General features: G+C 41.6%; 2 protein-coding genes across 2 annotated transcripts in view; both read left to right on the plus strand.

The window, feature by feature from the left end:
• The first annotated feature begins 1,335 nt into the window (after positions 1 to 1,335).
• Positions 1,336 to 5,497, plus strand: bhmt (betaine-homocysteine methyltransferase). Its single transcript, XM_020081586.2, has 8 exons — positions 1,336 to 1,495; positions 1,666 to 1,798; positions 1,919 to 2,031; positions 2,514 to 2,705; positions 3,524 to 3,671; positions 4,353 to 4,535; positions 4,639 to 4,867; positions 4,965 to 5,497. Exons 1-8 carry the CDS (start codon positions 1,394 to 1,396, stop codon positions 5,143 to 5,145), a joined length of 1,281 nt encoding a protein of 426 aa, XP_019937145.1. The 5' UTR covers positions 1,336 to 1,393; the 3' UTR covers positions 5,146 to 5,497.
• Positions 5,498 to 11,025: 5,528 nt separating this feature from the next.
• Positions 11,026 to 23,944, plus strand: part of jmy (junction mediating and regulatory protein, p53 cofactor) — a 30,694-nt gene continuing 17,775 nt past the window's right edge. Inside the window, exons 1-2 of the mRNA XM_020081524.2 lie at positions 11,026 to 12,381; positions 20,867 to 21,040. Of these exons, the coding sequence (XP_019937083.2) occupies positions 11,512 to 12,381; positions 20,867 to 21,040 (1,044 nt within the window). The 5' untranslated portion in view covers positions 11,026 to 11,511. The remainder of the gene's footprint in view (positions 12,382 to 20,866; positions 21,041 to 23,944) is intronic.

The following is a 23,944-nucleotide window of genomic DNA, read 5'->3' on the forward strand; positions in this document are numbered from 1 at the left end:
CAGGGTGACACCATAAAGGGTTAAAGATTCTACTCCAGACGTTGTTCAGGACCTTTAAAAATGCTTTGCTTTGAATACTGACTTGTGTTTGGTATGTTTGGCATGTTTCCTTGTTAGAAATCCAAGAATTACATCTCCTCCTTCTCCGTCATTGCAAATGTTGCTTTTTTCAAATGTTCAGAGGAGCCTTACATCCCTGCAAAGCCCCTTTGCCCACTGGAGTCAAATTGTGTGCATGTTTTCCTTATGTAAGATTAAATGTGGTTCCCAAAAAACAGGTCACTAGAATCATGCATCCACAGTGTAAACATGAAACTCAGATTTAATGGGAGGATTGAGAAACTTTTTCCTTCAGCAGAAGAATGTGAAAACAGCCTTTAGTGTCAAACTCTGCACACACACACACACACACACACAGTCATATCTCCATAACTTCCAAGGTCATTACATTACATTGATGTCCTGGAGACTTACTCTAACCTTAATTATAGTTACTACTTGCCTAAGTCTAATCTTAGCTGAAACCTAACCCTATCTCCAACCTGTCGTCACCTTAATATTAAATGATTTACATTATGAAGACCTTTTTTCTGTCCCCATAATAAATACAAGTCCACATAATGTGAACACATTTAGATTCCTTCATCATGACACATCTGTGCAGTGAAGCTCAAACATCCAAGTGGAGTAACAAAAAGCAGTTTTGACTTTACATTAACATTCATTATGTTATTTTATATAACATTATATTCATATATATTCTATGTTTGTATTCCATGTTTTTGCAAAAGGTTACATGCGGGTATCTAAAGCCTCGTGTATCTAAGATCTGTGACTTTAAGTTCTAATGTCGTCAACTAAACTCACCAATAAGCCACAGTGTTGCAGTGGGTGATACATTCTGTCATTAACATGAACACACACACACACACACACACACACACACATACACACATACATCAGTCTGTGCAGTGGAGCTCAAACACCAAAGTGAAGAAACAAAAAGCACAGTATAATGGCTGCTACCGCCCCTTTTCACCATACCATGATGCGTAATCTGCATTTTCCAATTTATGCACTCAAGATTTGCATGCACTCATCTCTGTGTCATCTTGTGTGCAGCTGTTGTGTCTCTGCATGTATGTGTACGTCAAAGAGCCAGTTCAAGACAAATCACATCCTGTCCCCACTTGATTCATCTCTTCCAAAAGCACCAAAGTAAACGTGCTCACATCCAGCTCATCATGAGAGCTGACTCTTCATATTTCTGCTGTATGAAGAACAGTGGGCTGTTCTGTGGAAACTTACAATGAGTACGAGGAGGGGTGAGAGGAGGGATTTGGACCTGACATCAGGACAGCCGCGCCCCTCTTGGATTATAAATTGAGCATGGATGCCTTCACTAAACCCTTTCCAAACTCAGAAGGACGCTGAAGCTGGGAAGTGTTGGCCGGTCACTGCTGCAATAATCATGGCACCAGCTGGAGCAAAGAGGGTGAGTGACTGGATCTGATGTCTCAGTTTATTCTGTCCATTGCACCTGATCTTCTCCTGCAGAAGAAAGTGGGTGTGCGCACTGCCTTGCGCCGTAGTGGTAAAGTGTGTCCAAACTTTTGCGCATTTCTGTGTTTTGACCCCCTCTCTGCGTGCGTAATCTTCCTGCAGGGCGTTCTGGAGCGTCTGGATGCGGGAGAGGTCGTCATCGGGGACGGAGGCTTCGTCTTCGCCCTGGAGAAGAGGGGCTACGTGAAGGCAGGGCCGTGGACACCTGAGGCTGCAGCCGAGAACCCCGAGGCGGGTAATGTCCCATCCTCTGTCATTACGCAGATCATTCTCCTTGATTGCTGGGCTGCAAATCCAATTTTGTGATGTATGGGATGAGCCACGTTCCATGTTCTTGATGTCTCCTTTGTTGCAGTTCGACAGCTGCACAGGGAGTTCCTGAGAGCAGGCTCCACTGTCATGCAGACATTCACCTTCTATGCAAGCGATGACAAACTGGTGAACAGAGGCCACACTCAGCGCTTCACTGTGAGTTGTCTTCATATTAAAGTTATTTTTGGCATGAACTCCAAAGAATGTCCACACAATTGGGGTCTGGACTCTCTCCAGAGCTTGCATTTCATGCATGAACAATGTAGCAGGAGATTATTCAGTCAGATGCATTCAAGACCACAAATAAATCTTGGCAGCATGCAGGTGAGTGGTGGTGCAGCAGAGATCTCTGGAGGATCTCCTGCCGATTCAGGCTCATTCAGAAATTCTCCAGGGGTTTTTAACTCAGAGGCTGGCCGGAGAAGTTCTGGAGAAACTCTGGAGCCACTCACTCAGCTATTTGTGTTATCACACTCAGCCCCTCTTGAGAATTAGAGTTTATCCAGAGTTCATTGCAAGTCTGAAGTTGCCTGCAGCTCCTCAGAGGTCCTGCAGAGACATTGGCAGAAACAGAAGTAGAAATTCCATGTTCTCCTGATATCAAAATTAAACCTTCTTTTTCCTTTTATCATCCACAGGGGCAGCAAATAAATGAAGCAGCATGTGACCTGGCCAGAGAGGTGGCCAATGAGGGGGATGCTCTGGTGGCAGGAGGCATCTCTCAGACTCCCGCTTACCTCAGCTGCAAGAATGAGGGGGAAGTCAAGGCCATCTTTAAGAAGCAGATCGACGTGTTCATCCAGAAAAATGTGGACTTCTTGATCGCAGAGGTACGTAGGAAAGACTAATGATCTTTTCCCCCCTTATCTTAAAGTTGATGTCACATGAGATGAGATTTAATATCTGAAGTGAGCTTTGTTTAAAAAAAGGTCTAAACTGAAGCAGCGCAGGACGAAGTTTCCTGACTTTCTCCTCAGCAGTGTGTAAATCTTCCCTGAGCTGGTGGCATTTTGATCTTCTTAAAACCAGCAGTTGGTAGATGATGCGTATTTGTCCACAACTTCCAGAGTGAGGTAGTTTTCCATCGGTGTTATGGGCAAAATCTGAGAGAAAAAAGTCCCCAGACACCCACAGGCTCCATAGACACTGCACAAAACTCCCATTTGCAAAATTGAAGGAACATCGTGTGATGTAGCTGGTGGCGACAAAATAAAAATACTCAATTGAAAGTCTCACTGCACACAACAATGACACCAGTGTGTGGGTCAGTCATTCCCACATTAGGTTGTTAAAACGGCCTCAAAACGATTCAATAACATGGTGCACAAATGTAGACAGGGTGACTTTCATCTGTCTCCAAACTCCAACTCATTCGTATGTCAATATCTGTCAGTTTTATTCTGAAGTTTCATGCAAAACCTACAAATGCACTTGAATCAAATGTCACATCACATGCGTCTTGTAAGATGAATTCATAAATAAAAGCTCAGCGGTTGTTATTTGCTTTGAATTTATGACTAATCCTTTGTTCCATCAATTCATTGTTTGACCTCTTTCGTTTTTGTTTGATGTGAATGCAAAAAGTATTTTTGCTTTCGTATATTTGATTCAGTTGTTTTATTTACCTGGCTTGTGTTTTGCTTCGCAGTACTTTGAGCATGTCGAAGAGGCTGAGTGGGCAGTCCAGGTTTTAAGGACCACCGGCAAGCCAGTGGCTGCAACTCTCTGTATTGGACCTGAAGGAGACCTGAATGGAGTCAGCCCTGGAGACTGTGCCGTCAAACTTGTCAAAGCTGGTATGGCGAATCTAAATCCACTGCAATGCATGAGTCCCTGTCCCAGTGTGGAGAAATTGGTGGGAGGACAGAAGGAGAGAAAGAGGGGGTGATGCAAGGGAAGACAAAGGTTAGAGCCAGGGTTGGACCAGCCTGTCATTGGCAGCTGTGACTGATGTAATTTAAGCGTGCAGACAATCTCTCAGTCCAGAGGAGGCAGAGTCCTGACGATGCAGAATTTATACATTTCAACTTGTGGCAGCAAGTGGAGAGAAATCAATTTATTAAGTACATTTAGCTGAAACTATTGCAGTTGTCTAATACAAGAGATCCTGAAGGATATAATGTTCAGTCCATCCCATTTATATCTTTATATATATATGCATTAGCTCTACTGTGCACCTGAAATCATTTTCACATGTGCAACAGTTTTATATAAATGTGCAAATTCAAGAAAAATGCCCTTCCATTTATCTGAGAATCGCAAGAAACCTGATTTTCAAAGATTTCAGAATAAAAGCAGCAGAGTCTGAGATTCTGACTTTTATAATCTGAATGAAGTTCATACCCCAAAAATGCTGGATCCTTCAATTCCCATAATGCAAACCGGCATGTTTTATATCGACCCTGAAACGTGTGGTATCGGGACAGAGAGCTGCCGTTCTGAGCCCTGAGGATGTTTTCTTGTTTCCTTTGTTGTAGGAGCTCACATTGTGGGCATTAACTGCCACTTTGACCCGGAGACCTGCGTGAAGACTGTGAAGATGATGAAGGCCGGAGTGGAGAAGGCCGGCCTGAAGGCTCACTACATGAGCCAGCCGCTGGCCTTCCACACTCCTGACTGCAACCGCCAGGGTTTCATTGATCTGCCCGAGTTCCCCTTCAGTACGTGCACACTCTGACAACTGATGCGTCTCCACATTATTAGTAGAACTGTTGTGATGGAAGATCATAATCCACACACTCATCAGCAAATGTTTTCCCACAGGTCTGGAGCCGAGGATCCTGACCAGATGGGACATGCAGAGATACGCCCGGGAAGCGTACATTGCTGGCATCCGCTATATCGGAGGCTGCTGCGGATTTGAACCCTATCACATCCGTGCCCTGGCTGAGGAGCTGGCACCTGAGAGGGGTTTCCTGCCCGTTGGGTCCGAGAAGCACGGTAACTGGGGAAGTGGCCTGGAAATGCACACAAAGCCGTGGGTTAGAGCGAGGTAGGTTGAGGCTTTTCTTTTCCGCACATCATTATTCCCCTAAAATGCTTAAAGTTTGGTTATTTTATTTTAAAAATCACCTCAATCCCCTCTGTAGGGCTCGTCGTGACTACTGGGAGAAGCAGAAACCTGCGTCTGGCCGTCCCTACTGCCCGTCCATGTCCTCACCTGACGGCTGGGGCGTCACCAAGGGCCACGCTGACCTGATGCAGCAGAAGGAGGCCACCTCCAAGGAGCAGCTGAAGGTTCTCTTTGACAAGGCCAACAAGTGCCACTAAGTCGTGTCTTCATCCCCCCCCCCGAACCCTCATCCCCGTCTTTCCAGGCTTAATTTGAAAGGAAGAGGTCGAGGGGGGGGCGTGTGAGGAAGCACACTCACACATTCCCTTCAAGTTCGCATACCAAAATAAATGCTGACATTGTTTCTCTTAAGGATCTTTTTTTTACTAACATTTCAAATTAGCTGTCCAGCCTTAACCAACGATGAGTGTTTCAGTACGATGATGGTATCTGTGAAATTACAAAGCTCAAAAGAGCAGCTGTGATAACCTAACACTCCAAACCAGCAATTCTTGTCTTTTAAAAAAAGGACTGAGTTGTAAGTAGAAATAAACTTGTATTTGAACAAAACCAGCGCGTGTGCGTGAGAAGTTCTTCGTATTGATTGCTTTGTAGATTTTTATCAGTTTTATTTATCAAGCACATTTCATACACAGAGGTAGATTCATGGCATTGACAGAGAAGTGATCCTCCAAATTATCGAGAATGGTTTAACACCCTCACATAAACGCCTTTCTATTAATACCTCATTTATAAGATAAATAAAAACTTCTGGGAATTTTTCCTGTTACATTCCAGGAAAAATGGGAAAGCTAAAAGAGTCTTAGAGCCAATAACACATAGTTGAAGCCTAGAAGTGCAGACAGGTGTTATGTGTCCAGGTTAAAGTGGTGGGAGATACAGCAAAATACTGTTTCCTGACTGTTATGTTGCAACATTTTGATTTTTTTCTTTTCTTGTAAGTGTGTGTCTATTTTTTATTTCATGGGAACAATAAAAGGCATAATAAAAAAAGACATTTATGCAGTACAGGGACATGAAAAACAACAGTGACGAAATTAAAAGAAATCTATTAAAATAAAAATGTGAGCAAAATAAAAGATAAACAGCAGAATCAAGGGGATGAAATAAATATTTATGTAAATAAATAAATATCTTCCCCATTAAAGAACACATGCCAGCCTTATTATAGTAGATGACCTACATAGTGGAAGATATTACCTTAACCTTTTTACCTTAACTTTGGTCTGATGTGCGTGATACAGAAGTTTACCTTGTTGGATGTGATTGGTTACTGTAACATATCAGTCCTGTGCTTTAATTGTGGTTTACTACAGGCTAAGATGCTGTTATCAGGTTAAATCAAACCTGTGGCGTCTTATCAAGCCCATCTGACTTGTTGAATATGATTCAATGGTTGATTTTAATCCTGGAGGAATATTCGCTCTAATTTTGTGTTCCTGCATGTTCTTGGTTTTGTGCTCACTGACGATGACACTTGGATCACTGACACTCCCACTGAACAGGGTCAAACAGTAAATGATGTTTGATGCGTCTCCTGCCATCAGTGACAATCACCAACCTTTCTAAATCTCTTAAACAACAGCTTTAATTGTTAATATTTAAAATGATTCGGCGTAAACAAATTACCATTTTATTGTCAAGTGACTCAATGGTGAGTATTTTATATTTATTTGACTTTTTGCTCTCTGCAACATTTATATTTTTTCTGTTTTAGTACTCAATCCTTTATTTTGTTAAATAATTTATATTATGATTGTAATAATTGTGCCATCAGGTCGATATATATCATCAATAACATGATCGTACTCATATCAAATAAATCTATAATGAAAGAGCATTAACATTATTAAGAACGTGAGAGATTTGCATGTGACACTGAGTTCAGATATGAGTTTCACTCCAACAAATTCATATAATGTGGATAATTCTGTATATAGAACATTTAAAACAACTCGGTGGAGCAAAGTGCTTCACAAAGTAAAAGGTACAACAAGACAGCAACATGCAATACATTAAAATACCAATAGTAAAAAGAAAATATAGAAAATAGAATGAAAGAAAATAAAATCTGCTTGGATAAAAACATTCTCAACTCGAAAAGAAGGCCAAAGATAAGAGATGTGTTTTAATAATGATTAAAAGTGTGCTAGATAGGAGGCAGATCTAATATGGCTATATAAGCTATTCTGTTATTACAGTAATATGAGAAGAACTGGGCCCTGGAGACTTCAACAAGTCAACATGATCCTCATACAGTGTTTCACTCATCTAAATCTTCTGCTCTTTAGTATCACAAACACAAGGTGGCAGCATTGCACCTCTGTATTTGAGATACGACAAGTGAGTCCAAATTGAAGAGGTACTGCTGCTGTCATCTAGTGGTCAAAATAATAAGGACAGAATCAAAATTGAGTCATAATGAAGTAATTCCATGAAATAATGTAATATATGTAAGTATTTAGGTTTTAAAGGTGACTGCATGTTAAGTTATCATTGCTGAAGATGTTAAAGTCACTGGACGAGAGAGAAAACAAACCCACACATGTCAATTTAAAGTCTGGACTGTCACTGCTCTATCTTTTCTTTCCAAGAGACGAATTACGATGGTAATGATTTACTTCCATGTGGGTTTTTATACTGGAGGTCCAAAGGGAATTTTGATATCCTGTGTTTCCTCAGCTGACATCCTGCATCTGTACACAGAGATGTGGGAATATTAGTATAAGGTCTTACGCCCCTGGTGGACCTCGTTATTAAAAATAAAGCATGGCGTTCACCCTGGGAACTACAAGTAAAGCATTTCCTAGTCTCCTTTGAACGTGCTTTCATGAGCCCTGCTAGAGGCTGCAGTCCATAAGGAAGGAGGCATGAATACATTTAAAAAGCATAACATCTTCATCAGCCAGCCATCAGTGAATAACAACACATAAGACACATTTTTAGGCTAATCTTATTCAGAGTAACTCACTCACATGACTAAAATATACAACATAAATAAAAACTTGCTTTTGAAGAAGACACCACCCCTTCTGCTTCATTCCACAACTGAATAAATAACATTACCGGCTCTCTGCCTCCGTTTTGTAGATTTGATTAAAGCAAAATACGATTCACTTACCCTTAAGTGATGTCTTACCATACTGTTTTTACATTTATACAAATGTACTTAATATTAATGTACTAAAACATCCCTGTACAATATCACTGATATATTAAATGACTTAAAACCGTAACATCTTCCAGCTAGATTGTATCAACTTACAATTTAACTGTAGTGAATTTGATCTTATGTATGATTACAAACCAAAGGGTTAGTTCAATATAGAAAATATAAGCAATTACAAAATGCATTGTGCCTGTGATTTCCAGTTAAAGGTCCAGTGTATAAGATTTAGGTGAAGGGAACTTTTGGCAGAAATTGAATATAAAATTAAGCCTATGTTTTCACTCATGTGTTTCATTAAAAATTTACAAATTGTTGTTTTCTTTACTCTAGAATGGGCCCTTTATATTTAAATACTTATATTTACATCGAGGGGACCCTCTCCGGAGACCGCCATGTTTTTTAAATTAGTCCAAACTGGACCAACTAAACACCTTTTGAGTTTTTATGACAACTGAAGCTACCACAGGTTCTCTGTCATGTTTGGAAGAAGAGGGTGAGGTGAGGGGTGTTCAGCTGCAACATGAAACTTTACCGTTAGATGTCACTCAATTCTACACAATGAACCTTTAAGGTCAAAGGTTAATCCCTAGATGTCACAGCTTCCTCACTTTTGTCCTGGGTTTAGACGAATGCAACATGGCTCCACATGGTACAGAGCTGTCTGACAATGTAATGAACCAGACTGTGAGACTTCATGAGGACTGGAGAGGATACAAGAACATCACAAGGCTACTGGTCATACTGTAAAGATATAGAAGATGCAGGAGGAACCATGAGACAGAGTGCACAGAAGCATTGCTCTCAACCACCACGAAACTGCAAGATGAAACTTCACCAAAGAAATGAAAAGAGGCCTGCAGGATACTGGCAGCACATCCTCTGGTCAGAGGAAACCAAAAAATGAATTTGTCTTGATCAGACGGGTTCCAGTGTGTTTGGCTTGGATCTGACGAGGACCGGCAACCGCGGTGTGCCGACTGTGAAACATGACATGAGGGGATCGGACTGACGCGGGGGCTGCATGACTGAGGGATTTATAGATCTCTCTTTGAATGCAAGATTAAATGAAGAGATGTTGAATGAGAAGATGACTAGTGGTCTATATAGGCTTGGCAGGAAAGGGATTTTCCAACATCACCATGATCCCATACACACAGACAGCAACAAAGCCCCTCCAGGAGAGAGCAGCTGAAAAGATTCTTCTTGGACTGGGCCTAAAAGCAAGATTGTAATTACTTTACTTTATTGGCACTGATCATTCAAACTAGTCGTATCACTATGTTTTCCACAGTGAGATCATTATGGATATGAATACAGCATGGTGGGAAGAGACATTTCTCCCTTTGTTTATGTCCAACTGTCTTTTGTCTCAGTCGGGTTTCCATACAGCATCCGGCCGTCTGCACGTTCCCTGCGTGCTTGCGTCACGGATTTGCCCACGTGCAGATGTTTATGCTCCTCGTGCACGTCTGCAGGAGTCAGAGGGATGAGCGTGAAACAAAGAAAGAGCCGCCATGGAGGCAAACGAAGATGTTATGCGATCGTCAGCGTCGAAGCACTGACAGAGGAAACACAATGTCATCGTTATCTGCGTCTGTTGTTAGGTTCAGGGACTCTGCTTTGATTTATTACAGTCTGAAGTAAAGGGACCGTTGTGGTGCCTTCACGTCGTCTGGGAAACAAGAGGCACATTCTGGAAAATATAAAAATATACAATAACTCGAAAGTTCAGAACGATAGATGTTTGCGAAAACATGAATGTGCAATACTAAATTGTTTGTTCTTTGTAATAAATGAATGCCAAGATGAACAATCTTTAACATTATATAATATACTTTACCACTGCATAGCTTGCAGCTGTATGGTCAGAACATGACAGCTTGCTATAATCTTATTACCCTCACCCCTGGTAGTTCCACCCATGTTTAGATTTTTATACACCCTTTTAATGAGAAAGTGATCAACAACATTATGTATTATTACCACTGACAACCGTACAATTAGAAATAATGCCAACAACATATACAGTAGAAGTGCAATATTACTCCAGATGTGTAATACTACTATCATTGTGCAATATTACAGTTTTATTCACCGACTTATGTTAAATATTGTGCAATATTGATATACATGTGAAATATTATCATCATATTATGTCAAATATCACGTGTAATATTAGTATTCACGTGTAATATTACTGTTTTTCCATCATATTATGACTTTATGCTATTATCACTACTACTTACTCCAAGTTTAGTTTAGTATTAGTTCACTGTCTCATACAATTTACTTATTTTATATTCATTTCTATTTTTACTTCTATCAGGCGCTGATTCCGCATTTACTTCATGTACACTTCATCATTTTATCTTTACTTACAATACTTTTAGTACTTTTTATTTTCACTCTCTCTGTACTTCATGTACTTGAAGTGCTTGATAGTGGCACAATCACTTTCTTCTTATCTTATCGTATGTTATGTTATATGTCTGTTTTGTCTCATCTCGTTTTGTCTCGTCCTATCTCATCTCGTCTTGTCTCGGGATGGTTATTAGACATCATCTTCTTAACCAAGAGGAGGACATCTTATATCCAGTGTATGTTTATATTTTAAATTTTAAATAATTAAGTTTAGAGTCACTTATATTTAGCACTTATAGTTTGGCTTTTTAAAGACTAATTGTACGTACTTGAATCTTACTGTTCTGGGTTTGTATGTTTGGACAAAAGTGCCAGTTAAATGATATGTAATGTCTTGTCTCATACAGCAAACGACATTCGGATCAGTCCTCACATTTGGTATTTTCATCATGTCAGTGAAGGCATCGCGTGGGACGAGGAGGGGGGTGCAGCAGTGAAATCCCTCCCCGGTTTGACACACGCGCACGCACGCACCTTGTCTGCTTGTAAACACAGACTCACACGTGACGGCGCGCGGTCGCATTGTGTGCGAGCGGACAAAGGAACTCTCACGGTCCGCGTCGTTGTTGTGACCGAGCCCCGGCGGCGGCGGCCAGGTGAGCGGACAGGCGTCATGACAACCGACCCCCTCTCGGCGATCTGCCCCGAAATGAAGCCCAGTCGCCCGCTGCGTTCGCACCGAGGAGTCCGGTGAACTTCTCCCTCGCGCCTGGATCCCGGAGCCCTCCGGAGCGGACAGCGACGTCAGCTGCGCACTCCGCCGCTCACACGCAGCTGGCAGCGGGTAAACAAAGCCGGAGTCCCTTTGTGTGTCACCGCTTCATTTCAGCCGGGTTATTCGCCTCTGCTTCGGTGCTTCTCTCCGGGCTGGCGCCTGTCGTTAGCTCGCTAGCCGAAGCCCTTTAGCCTCGACATTTTTTTTCCCCCAGCTCACGTTTTAATCTGCTCGTCTCCTCTTCACTGGCTGGATGAGATGTCATTCACCATGGAGGACAACTTGGAGTCCGGGTGGGTGTCCGTCCGACCCCGACTCTTCGACGAAAGAGAGAGGCACAAATTCGCTTTCATCGTGGCCTGGAACGATGTCGAGGGGAAGTTCGCCATAACCTGCCACAACAGAACCGTGCAGAGACGGGCCACTTTCCTGGACCCGCTGCTCGACTACAGCCCCGGCTCCGCCGTGCCTCCTGTCTGCGGAGCCTCCGGGGCAGAAAAACACGCGAAAAGTCCAGGAACCAAGAGGAGAGACGAGGCTAAAGTTAGACCCCACTCCGTCCCCAAAGGAAAGACCACAACAAAGCCTGGTGCCGGGGACAAGAGGGCTTTAAAGGCTGGTGGCTCACAGACATTAGAGTGCATCAGCCACACGTTAGGGTCCTGGGACATCGTGACTCCCAAGGTGGTGGACATCGAGATTCTTGACCCCGTGGATGTCCCGCTGTCTCCGGATGAGTCCGACCCAGGGGACCGTGACGCCAGCGGCCGCGAGGACTTCAGCTGGGCCGGGCTGTTCTCCTTCCAGGACCTGAGGGCAGCCCACCTCCAGCTGTGCTCCGTCAACTCCGACCTGGAGCCGTGTCTGCCGAGTTTCCCGGAGGAGCAGTCCGGAGTTTGGACGGTGCTCTTCGGTGCCCCCGGGGTGTCGCAGCGGGAGACGGAGGCCCTGTGCTACCAGCTGCAGGTGTACCTGGGTCATGCCCTGGACACCTGCGGCTGGAAGATCCTGTCGCAGGTGCTTTTCTCCGGGGGCGACGACACGGAGGAGTACTACGAGAGCCTGAGCGAGCTGAGGCAGAAGGGCTACGAGGATGCGCAGGAGAGGGCCAAAAGAAGCATGCAAGAGGTGAAACGTGCATTTCAAATTTACATCCGATGTGAAGAGATGATGTTTAGTTTGTGGATCAAGGACATGAAGTATTTGGCACGATTTTGAGAATTTCTAAAAGCACACATACTCTCTTTAAAGTCGTTTAAGACAGAGCAGGTCTTTAAGTCATAAAAAGGTATTTAAAAAGAGAAAAACATATCCTAATTCCATATAATAACCCAAAAACATGAAGATATAATGAGTTAGAGTATGTGATTATTGGCAAAAACTAGAAAATCTCAATTTCTGTTCTCCCACACCTCTGATTCTGTTCAAAATACACCTGTGTATCGCCATCCATCCATTTATTCGTCCAGTTTTTTGCTGCTCATCCAGATCCACTACAGCTGCAACGATCCATCAATTTAGGCGACGGACAGAAAATTAACCTGCAAATAGTCTAGTACCAAAAATAGTGTCAAACATTTGTTGTTACTAGCTTCTTAAACATGAATATTTAGTTTTTCTTTGCTATATATGACTTGAATCTTGATATATTTGGGTTTGGGATGGTTGACCAGTCAAAGCAAGTCAGTGAAAGTTGTCATCTTGAGAGAAGCTTTTCTTTGATATTTTATGGACAAAAAATGTTAATTGATGATAAAATAATGTGCAGAGTAATCATTAATGAAATTAGTCATTGGTTGATTCCCTATATTTGGTGATAAATAACATGAGGAGTAATTATGTAGAAGCACTGAAAGATGACGTGCACTTCGATTCTGGTTCTACCGGTTTTTATTGATATCCTGATGCTCACAAGACAGGTGTTCAATGACATGTGACATTGATATGTAAGAAGTCTTAACTTTCACTTGGAGAAACCAAACTGGTCCCATCCAGTCTGTAGTTTTCAGAGCATAATTGTGCCTCTTGGTCGGCTCATTCTCCTCCTCTTCCTTTGCACCCCCCCCTCCTGTGATAAACCATCTGTTGCTGCGAGTTCACAGGCCTGTAATATGATCGGCTCTGGCCAGACATCACACTCCAGTTGGCTGAGCAGTGTGAAGGGAGTCGAGCAAAAAGACAGGGGGGAGAACAATCAGAGGTGGAGTTACCGAAGTGACGTGTCAGCACAGCTGTTGGGATTGTTTCAGTGTTGGTCCAGAAAGCTGCAGACACACATTTAGCCCAGCAAACGTGTGAGGAGCTAACACATGTTTTCATTTATGTGCATTGAATAAGTGTCAAAGGTTATCCACTTGTGCCCAATATACTATATACTATACTACTACTATGAAGTGTAAACACAAGCAGGGAGGAGACAGAGCAGCAGGAAAAGTCTTTCACCTGCTCTGTTGTTTTGTTTAGCAGATGAACACACAAAGAGCAAACAGCAGGGTAAGGAACCAGGAAGAGAGTTATTTAAAAAGACATAATGTCTCACTTATACGCTCTGAAGCCACTTTGTTGGGTACACTGGTTAAATATAATTGAATCGCAGACAATAGCTCCGACATAAATGTTCCCTTCACCAAGATAGTGATGCTCACTTAAATCTTGCCAACACCCTTTACAAACATGTGGTTACAAACTGCAACCTTCATAATAAATATGCAGTTGTTTTGAGTGTATACAGAGCTCTTCTTGCACAAACGTCTTGGAAGGACATGGCCCCTGTTATTGTTGTTGTCAGTGGTGAGTTTCCTGGATTCTCTGCGGAGAATATGTCAAAAACAAGGATGAAAAGGGAAGCAGAGAAATGTGTCTGTCTGCATGAGGACAAACACAGCAGAGCTGAAATGATAGAGAGAAGTAGAGCTGATATGAGCTGTCAATTAATTGATTTGTTTCTATCGACTGGAATTATTTTGTTGTTGTTTAGAGAAAAAAGCTGCTGAAAATATTCCAGTTTCTCAAATGTGAGGTTTTTGCTGCTTTTTCAGTTTGATATCATTGGACATTAAATATCTTTTGGTTTTAGACTGTTGGTCTGACTAAAACAATTTGAAGTATCTTAGTCATCTGAAAACGTCTTCTTGTTAGTTGCAGCCATAAAAAACAGACATACATATTTGTCTTTGTATCTTGTCCTGTGTCTATTGAATGTGTATTTAATATTTGTGTCTATGCCATTTACATGTATGGAACACAAAAACACATTGTAATCTAATGCAAGCCAGCTCAGTCACTAACAACAGCCCCAGAAGGACCCCATGATACCGCTCTGCTAAAGTGCAGGGCAGTGCACGTGCTTCCATTTTCCTGGTCACTGAGACTGTAGGTATTATAATAAGCCAAGCACTGACCTGGTCCCACTAGTTTGGAGGCCAGAGTCTAGATTTATTGGAATGTTGAGATATGAAGAAAAGAGACACACACACACACACACACACACACACACACACACACACACACACACACACACACACACACACACACACACACACACACACGCCTCTGTGGAAATAGAATGAGAGTTTATCTGCATTTGACCCTTGAGGTTACTAAGTAATATACTGTTGAGCTGCATTGATTCATCTAAGTACTTTTGATATTCAAACTGATTTTTATTTGTATCCATACCAAATCGCACACACTCTTAGATATCATTCCCATAAACATGCCTGATGTTTTTCATCAAGATCCATGAATTATCGCCTGGGAAACTGGCGTAAATGTCAAAAAACCAAAGTGATGAAAACTTCCTGGGTCCACCCCAGAATGTATCGGGTTCTTTCTCTCTCTCTCTTTGCGTGTTGCATCCTTCAACCAAGTTTTGTGGAAATCTGTTCCATTGTTTTTGTGAAATCCTGCTGACAAACCAACCAACAAACAAAATTGGCAGGGGTGAAAACATGACCTCCTTGGTTACAGGAGGAAATAATCCGGTCAGTCATTTTCAAGCAAAACTGGTTTAAGCTTTTCAAATTTGAGATTATGATGTTTTTCTTTCTCTAAATGAATCATTTGTCTAAATGACAAAAACAGGCAGTGTAAAGCACGTGTTGTGTTGTGTTGTGTTGTGGGATACTATGACAAACACTTTTCTGGAGGATCAGGTGGAGAACCACTGTTGTGCCCTGACCACAACTTCTCATAAGATGCAGCCTCAGTCTCCTGACTGTGATGTGTGATAATGACTGGGGCCAAGTATGCATGAGGACAGACTGTGGAAAACAGTCATCAGATGTAGGGCATCCGTCTGTTAATCATTGACCACAGAACAAAGTGTATCTGTGGCCTGTCTTTAAATACAAACAGCTCCCCTACAGTAAACCTGACACGTTGCAAGCTCTTTGTTGGTCAAGACCATGTAAAGCATAATTAAAAAATGATAAAACATTAACTAAACTGAAACGCAGGAAGGATAATGTTGAACAGCATGATTAAAACCAGCTGGGTGGTTTACATCAAACACGAGTGGAATTGATTATCACTTGGTCTATAAAACATTAGAAAACAAAACACATTATGAGTTTCGAGACTTTAAGTCGACATATTTTAATGCAGTTCATATTTCAGACTAGTTTATCTCATCCCTCATTACAAAAGCTGCAGTGTGAGGTGATTTTGAATTGTACTGCATTGGACCCAGAGTTGGTTCGAATATTTTGCTCGCCCCATTTATTTGAATGATCAGAACCACCTCAGTATTATGCAGTTTAGTCGAGCAGCACCACAAACTGCATCCTCAAAACAAATCGTACTCTGGAATCAATACCTCTTTAAAACAGTATGGACTACAATCAAACATTATATTCTCCGTACAGTGAGGATATATTGCAGCACATTTTTATTACACAAGTTTCTGAGTGGTGTAATAAATCATCACCTGAGGGTATCTTTGAGCTGAGAGCAGTAATACTGTTCTCAAGTTGCTTGTTACGTGTTGAGACTGTCTCTGTCATCTACAGATACAAATGTTACTGTTGTACTTGATATACACCAGCAAAAATACTTATAGTACAATGATGAGCCAAAACATTATGCCCACTAACAGATGAAGTGATTCATGCAGATAATCTTGTATGAATTTCACATCTCAAAGTGTGGGAATATTTTAGAAGTTAAGGGAACAGTCTCTTCTCGTAATCAGCAGGTGTAAAGATCTGAGCCACATGACTCAAATAAAGCATCCCCAAAACAGCAGAGGCTTGTGGAGCTCTCGTGGTCAACGGTGGCGAGTACCTGCTGACATTGATCCAAAGCAGAACAAACCAGTGAAGCCTGTCGTTCCAGGTCTGAACCAACAGCTAAGTGAGGGATGTTGTGCAGAGTACGTCGCATGCTTCTGCGTCTTGTGCTGTGTTGATTGATCAGTCTGGTCCAGGTTGATCTTATCATGTTAATGTTGTACGGATGTAATTTGCTGAAAGAATTTGTGGCAACAGGTCTGAGTTCAGTTGATTCTCAACTGGTGGCAGTTCTGCAAAATACTGGTGTTCCCTTTCGGACTAACTTTGCTTTTGACGACTCTTGGATGGGCATTCAGTTTCAAAAGAGCTTTTTGTGTCTGCTCAGATCACAGTGGAGGCGTGTTCCTCCTGTGAGATGTTTCAATTAAAAGGCAGAGAGAAAAGTACACCAGCAAGGCTGAGCAGATTTAGCTGCGACAAACTGGACGAGTGAGTTCTGATGACAGGGCTGCACCGGCTACACTGAAGCTCAAGTCACTCACAACATCCTGTAATTACGATGTCATTGCTCATCGGAGTGAAATGAGACTTAACAGCTAAATTTAGCACATGTGACATCTTTCAAATAAGTTGGAAAAGTGAAAAATAAGTGTATACACTCACTGCTTTAATTCAGCAGTTTTGGTCTGTATTTGTTTGGGATATCATAAGTGATTTATCAGCAACAACTTTTAAAGATTTGCATTAGCACAGTAAGAGATCAATTTGATGCTTTTACAATGTCATGGAGTCAACAGACAGCAAAAAGAAACATTTTGAAAATGTTGCTCTCAAATATAACTGGGATTAAACTGGGTTGAAATATCAAATCATTTCCTTTTCGATTGATCTACTTACTATATTCTGGATAATTAATCAATCGTTCATGTAAAAATATGCCTATCATAATTTCTCTGAGCCTCTATGACATCCTAAGATATCTTCAGTTTTGTCTAAGTGCCATTTCAAATCAGAATTAAAGCTGCAAACAGCAATGGTCAGGCCCTCGCAGTCTGCACATGTTGGAATCCGCTGCGGCTGTGGTGTAGTTCTTAGAGGTTGGTTGACATGGCTTGGTTTTGCATTATGCGCATACACAGTGCATGAATCAGTTAAATGTCACATCCTGTTGAGGCGTGCATCCCGTTGCTAGTGGGGGGTGCGATGATTATTTTGAATATTGGCATATAAATATGGTCACGCCAGGTCATCATGTTCAGTCATGTTTCATGCTCCTTGGTGATATGGCCACAGGAATGCTGTCGAAGGAAAACGCATGATTAGCACAAATTTTCACTGTCACGGTTGTTTGTTTGCACTAACCAAACCTTGGAGGATGAAATTGAAATAATTGTTCTCTAGGAGGAGTTCGTTAAAGTAGAACTTCTGCAAATAGCAAAAAACAAGCAACAACTACTTCATCCAAACGGCTGACATCTGGACATGATACATATGATGTTTCTTCCAATAGGGTGAATATTGAGTTTAGCGGAAGCTGCCTATAATTATACAGTTTATATTCAAATAATTTTGTGTCGACGGAAAAAATAGATAACTTAACTCTTTGTTTCTGTTCTATAACAAATGGTAAATATTCTGCATTTATATAAATGGACTGGATAACTGTGGTCTAGTCTTATCGCCCACTCAAAGTGCTTTACACTAAAAATCACCTTTACCCATTTATTCACACATTCATACAGTGCGTCTATACGCAGCACTTTTTGAATCACACATCATTCACACACTGTGGGAACAGCAGTTAGGGGCAATTTACTACAATTTACAACAGTAACAACATAAACAATGAAAGAGGAAGTTAGAGAACTATTTTGAAGAGACAGTGTTGTGCCTTTGGCAGCAGACTGGATGTTTGGATGCTAAATGTTGTCCCGCAAGTCTCTGGTAATAAACTGACAACATTCAATGAACTGTTATTTCTTCAGTGTTTAATGACAGTTTGCTTGGAAACCATTATTTTGTGAAACAACATATAATCACAACCCTACTTTCACTGAAAAGCAATAAATAATGTTGTAAGATTAATTTAAAGGTAACCTTCCATGATAAGCGCTCAGCATGATTGATGAATCTGCTGGTTATTATGTTTCTATTTTCTTTACCGTTAACATAATGAAAAATTGCCCATCACAACTTCTTGTGGCCCAAATTTACTTATTGAAATTTACTAACAGTCCAGAACCAGTAAATATTTAGTAAATATCACCCAGGACAAAGAAAAGCAGAAATCCTCTGCACTGGAAAACTAGGACTGAAGAATGTTTGGTATTTTTGCTTTTGATTAATCGACTAATAGTTTTGGCTCTAATTAAGACGTGTAATCCTGCTGGCTCAGCAGCTCAACACACTAAGCAGTCGCAGGCCTTCTGGCCCTCATCAACAAACAGATTCGACCATGTTAAACAGTTACAGTAGAATGGGGCATCATATTAAAAAATGTCAAATCAATGTCGGTGATTAATCTAATTATAACTAAAAGCTAGTTTGAATCCAAGTTGATAACAGCAAAGCTCTAATTCAGTGGTGCCCTGGCGGGAGTCGACTCATTTAGCCCAGGGGTTTTCCTGGCTGGCAACGACTGCAGGGGCAGGGAGTCGGTGTACGTTTGGTCAGCGGTTACCAGGGAGACGCAGGCCCAAGGTAAACAGTAGGAGCAGTGTTCGAGCTGAATCGCGCTGTGTCTGCCCCGCTCCCCAGCATGGAGGGCCTTGGAAAAGCAGCCTGGAGTTAACATAAGAGTGTCTATTCATATCTATAGAGAGAAGAGCACTTCATTCACTGCTCCGGACGACGATTGGGTGGTGGTACATTTCAATATCATATGAAGCGGACGTGAAGGAGGTGTATTGTGCTGTAGAAATCGGGTGCAGTGATCTCTGAGAGTTGGGAGATTAATTGTGTTTGTGTGTACAATAGCTGTTTTGATGGCGCTTATCTGAGCAACAATGCACAATGTGGATCGCTGGACATATGGTATGAATCAGCAGCTGGGGCCAATTCATTCCCATTGTACTGCACTCAAACAATGCATTTTATGATATCAATCCTTACCACACACACACACACACCAGCGTGCCTGCACTCTGACTCTCTTGACTATTGTTCTTCCATTTTTCTTTCACATTCTTTACCTTGCATCACTGAGTTTTTGAACATTTTCAGAAAATGTTCAGCGAATTATGCACAGACCTTGATTTTCCACTTTAGTACTAGGTTTTATTACGAATAAATCATTCATCAGACCACTGGGCAATGGCGTAGGGTTGTTTGGCCTTGGTTTGCGCTCTGTTGAATGCCATTCTAGTATAATCTGCAATGTCATGTACAGTATTTTCCGGTAATATGTCTACAATTTTACAATTTCTTGCTCTACTTACCTCCATCGTTGTCCAGACAGGCTTTCAAATGCTGAACTTCACTGTTGCACTGGGTGACCTGTCCCTTCATCATCACTATGACCAATGTAGGCACCGATTCATTTAGAGTCGATCCCACATACACGTCCAGCTGATGTTAACTCTCTCCAGATCACTGAATATGCAGCTGAAGATTCTCACCAACAAGTGAAATCTTTACTCCTGTTTGTGATTACTACTAGAGATTACTTTCTCTATTAATTATAATTAAATAATGTGATTAAACAAATTCAAATTTCTTGGTAATCTCCTGGAGCACGGGTTGATGTGTTGATGTCTTGATTTGTTTGATCAAAACCCAAATTGTTTTACTCTCATAGAAATTTCAGAAAACCTTCAAATATTCACACTGGAGAAGATGGAACCATCGAGCTTAAGGCAGTTTTTGAATCCTTCAATATGAATCACAAGCTTGGTGTGCTGAGGGCCACATACAGGCTGGAAGCACTCAGAGACTGACTGACACAATGTTGGTGGACCTGAGACAGATAAATCAATAAGTTGCCTCTCAAAAGTGTTTCAGTCATTTTTGAAGCAAAATTAGAAGAAGAGAAGAGACACTTTGTTAATCCCTTGAGGGGAAATTCTTTTAGTAATTTGTTTTAGTGAAACGATGCCAAATACTTGCACATTATTGTTATGAGAGTCAGGATTTGTTGCACTTTGTCATATATCATTGCAAACCAAATTATTTGGGGGGTTTTGGACCAACGTAGTAGTAACTGCAATGTTGTGATGGACAAGTACTGGAGCTATAGTCCTAATCTCATTGACATCTGTTTTTCTTAGGATTTATTGACAGTTAGACAAATATGAAACAACGCCAGCCTTGTCCGATTTGAAGTGGATCTTTGTCCATACCAATTTCCGAACTTTGTCTTTTTTCCTCTGTGCGTCTTGTCCCAGGTGTTGGACAAGCATAAAGCCATGGACAGCATGGTGGAGCTGCTGCAGGTGTACCCCGAGGAGGACGAGGCGTATGGAGAGCTGCTGGAGGCAACGACTCAGCTATACCACTACCTACTTCAGCCTTTCAGGGACATGAGGGAGCTGGCAATGCTGCGCAGACAGCAGATAAAGGTAACACACATGCACACACGCACACACACACACATGCACACACACACACACACACACACACACAGTACCATCTGTTTTAGGGCTTGATTTAAGTAGGTTTAGACCTCGCTGTAGCCTGGTAACTGGTGTGTCCTGGAACACACTTTGACTTGTGTCAGGCTGCCTCTACGCTACAGTGCACTCCACCAGTCACAATGCCGTCTTTTGTGGTTTGAAAAGCCGAGGTTAGCGCTGGAAAACGAGCCCTGAACCACTGCACGATAGAGTCCTCCATTGAGCCTGCCCTTCTAAGCCCACTGTAATGACATTAGCATTAGTTGCTGAGGCTACGTGTGGTAGTGATGGTGTAGTACCCGATCCGTGCTACCGTCTAGCTTTGCATCTGGGGGCTGTGGAGGGCAGAGGATCAGCCAGAGAGGCTTTTTTCCCCCCGCCCAGAGCGGCTTAACAACCAGCATAAGTATTATTACAGCAGCCACTAAACCACTCAGTAATTCTGCAGCCTCAGCGCACTCTTCTGTTTTCCACACTCTTTCTCCACTCCATCTTTGTTGTTTTACTTCATTAGAGGCTTGAAAAGGGAAGTAAATCTGCAGGCTAATCTCTCCTGTCTCTGAGCCTTCATAGAGCTGGGTTCAGTGTGAACACATGCCTGGTCGGGTCAACAGGTCACAGTCCTACTTGATTAATGGCCCAGCAGGAAGAAGTGACACACTGTTCATTAAGGTGATTTCTGGACAAATGCATGGAATGATATTGAAATACAGTCTGAGAATGGACGAATATTTTTTATCCACCGACAACAATTCATCCAATACTGAAAACATTTTATTAAGTTAGCATCATTAGTGTTACCCAGACCTCATGGATAAATAAATAAATAACCAGTTTTATTAGTAGTTAATGTCATTATCTGTGTTGCTCCTGGAAAAATGTAATGAAATAAATGCTAAAACTAGCAACCAGGGAAGACATTTAACAGAATGTTATTTCACCATATATTACTGTTACAAATGTGTTCTGTGTGTGTGTATTGTATATTATGAAGCCTGCCAAAATGTGGTTAGCCTATCCAAATATCATGGCAGCTATTGCAACACAACAGCAGCAACATTCTAACTGCTGCTGTTTGTTTGTTTTTTGCCTTTGTTTCCATTTTGGCAAACCTGCAGCATTAAGCAGTTTGTGTTTGCAGGTGTACAGACAACTGTCACAGCGTTAATTCTACATAATGGGAAATCTTGAAAACCTGATGATTATCAGACAAGTTTTAAAGATTTGTTTTCTATCAATTTATAAGCTACTTTATGAATTTTTATACGAGTAGTATCTCTGGATCAGTGAATCTAAAAAGATGTATATCATGTGTGTGTGTGTGTTCATGTTTGATGACTCTGGGAAGAAGTAGTTCTTCTATAGACGCAAACTGTGGCCAAAGTCGGACCAAGTCTGTGTCTTGTTAGCCTGAGTTTGGCTGTGCAGCGATGATGACTGGACACATGTTGTCCATATCTCTGCCACTGTGTCTGTCTTGGACTCTTTGTCATTCGCCCTCTGCTGTGCTGCAAGTACTTTCCCTTCTCTGAGATACATTCCTCCCAAAGCATGCTTATCCAGCATTGTGTCACTAACCAGCACAACTGACTGCGTGGGTGTGTTTATGACTGTGTATTATGATGGAATTTGGGTTCTTGGGCGGGTGCTGATCTAAGTTTAGAAATTTCATAGAACCAACATAATGTATGCTGCACTTTCCCCTTCAAATCTGGCGATATGATATATACATAATCTTGTTATTGTCTATGAATCTCATGAAAAAAAAGGGAAACCAACAATGAACTGATCTTGTTGGCAAGTATCACATGTGTTTCCCAAGCATGACATATGTTATTCCTGTGCGCCAGAGCTCCATTGTTTTCGAAAAACTATTAAAAACACATTAGTGAGCCACGCTCACACGTTACTCCGAGTGACACGCTTTATGGCTCTACCTGAGAATCTGAACTCTGCTCGATGCCAAAGTCTCAAGTTTTACCACCTGCTCCCCTCAGGGCGATCCAACAACTGAAAACAAAGCTGTATGCAAAAGAGTCCCTGATGCCGGCAGACACGGGTGGTTGCTCCCAAACTGATGAGTCAGGGAATCATGAGGGAGATTATCGTTTTGTGAAAAAAGGGAAGGAGAGCGCTTTGGGACTTAGGACACAGGATTCTTTAATTTACATGCAGTTTGCATCTTGCTTGATGTGGCAAAATAAAGATGGGGAAACAAAGAGACGCAGCTGAGTATCAGTTGCTGGAATTACAGCCTGTTCTGGGTTTTACTGTGAGTGTAAAGGCACGTGACACCTGTTCATCCATGTGGCCTCAAGCTGTAAATGAACTGGAGTCACGGTTCAAACGTGTCAATCAGATGCTAAACAGTTTTACAGTTGATTGTGGCTGCAATCAATAGTTATTTTCATTATTGAATTGTTTCTGATTAAAGGTCCAGTGTGTAAGATTTAGGTGAAAGGGATCTACTGGTCTATCCTCATGATGTTTTCACTAGTTCATTTCATCTACATTGTATGAATTGTAGTTTTCTTTACCACAGAAAAGTCCCTTTATATTTAAATACTTTATATTTACATCAAGGGGGTCCTCTCTATGGAGGCAGCCATGTTTTTAACATTAGTCCAGACAGAACAAACTAAACACCTTTTGAGTTTTTATGACAACTGAAGCTGCCACAGTGTCTTTTTCATGTTTGGAAGGAGAGGGTGAGGTGAGGGGTGTTCAGCTGAAACATGTGATTTCAAAACGAGATATCACTAAATTCTACACACTGTACCTTTAATTTGTCTCTAAAATAAAACATCAATTAATCGTGAGGTGAATCATGTCCATCACAACTTCTGAAAA

Source organism: Paralichthys olivaceus, chromosome 18 (genome assembly GCF_024713975.1).
Source record: "Paralichthys olivaceus isolate ysfri-2021 chromosome 18, ASM2471397v2, whole genome shotgun sequence".
Taxonomy (NCBI): domain Eukaryota; kingdom Metazoa; phylum Chordata; class Actinopteri; order Pleuronectiformes; family Paralichthyidae; genus Paralichthys; species Paralichthys olivaceus.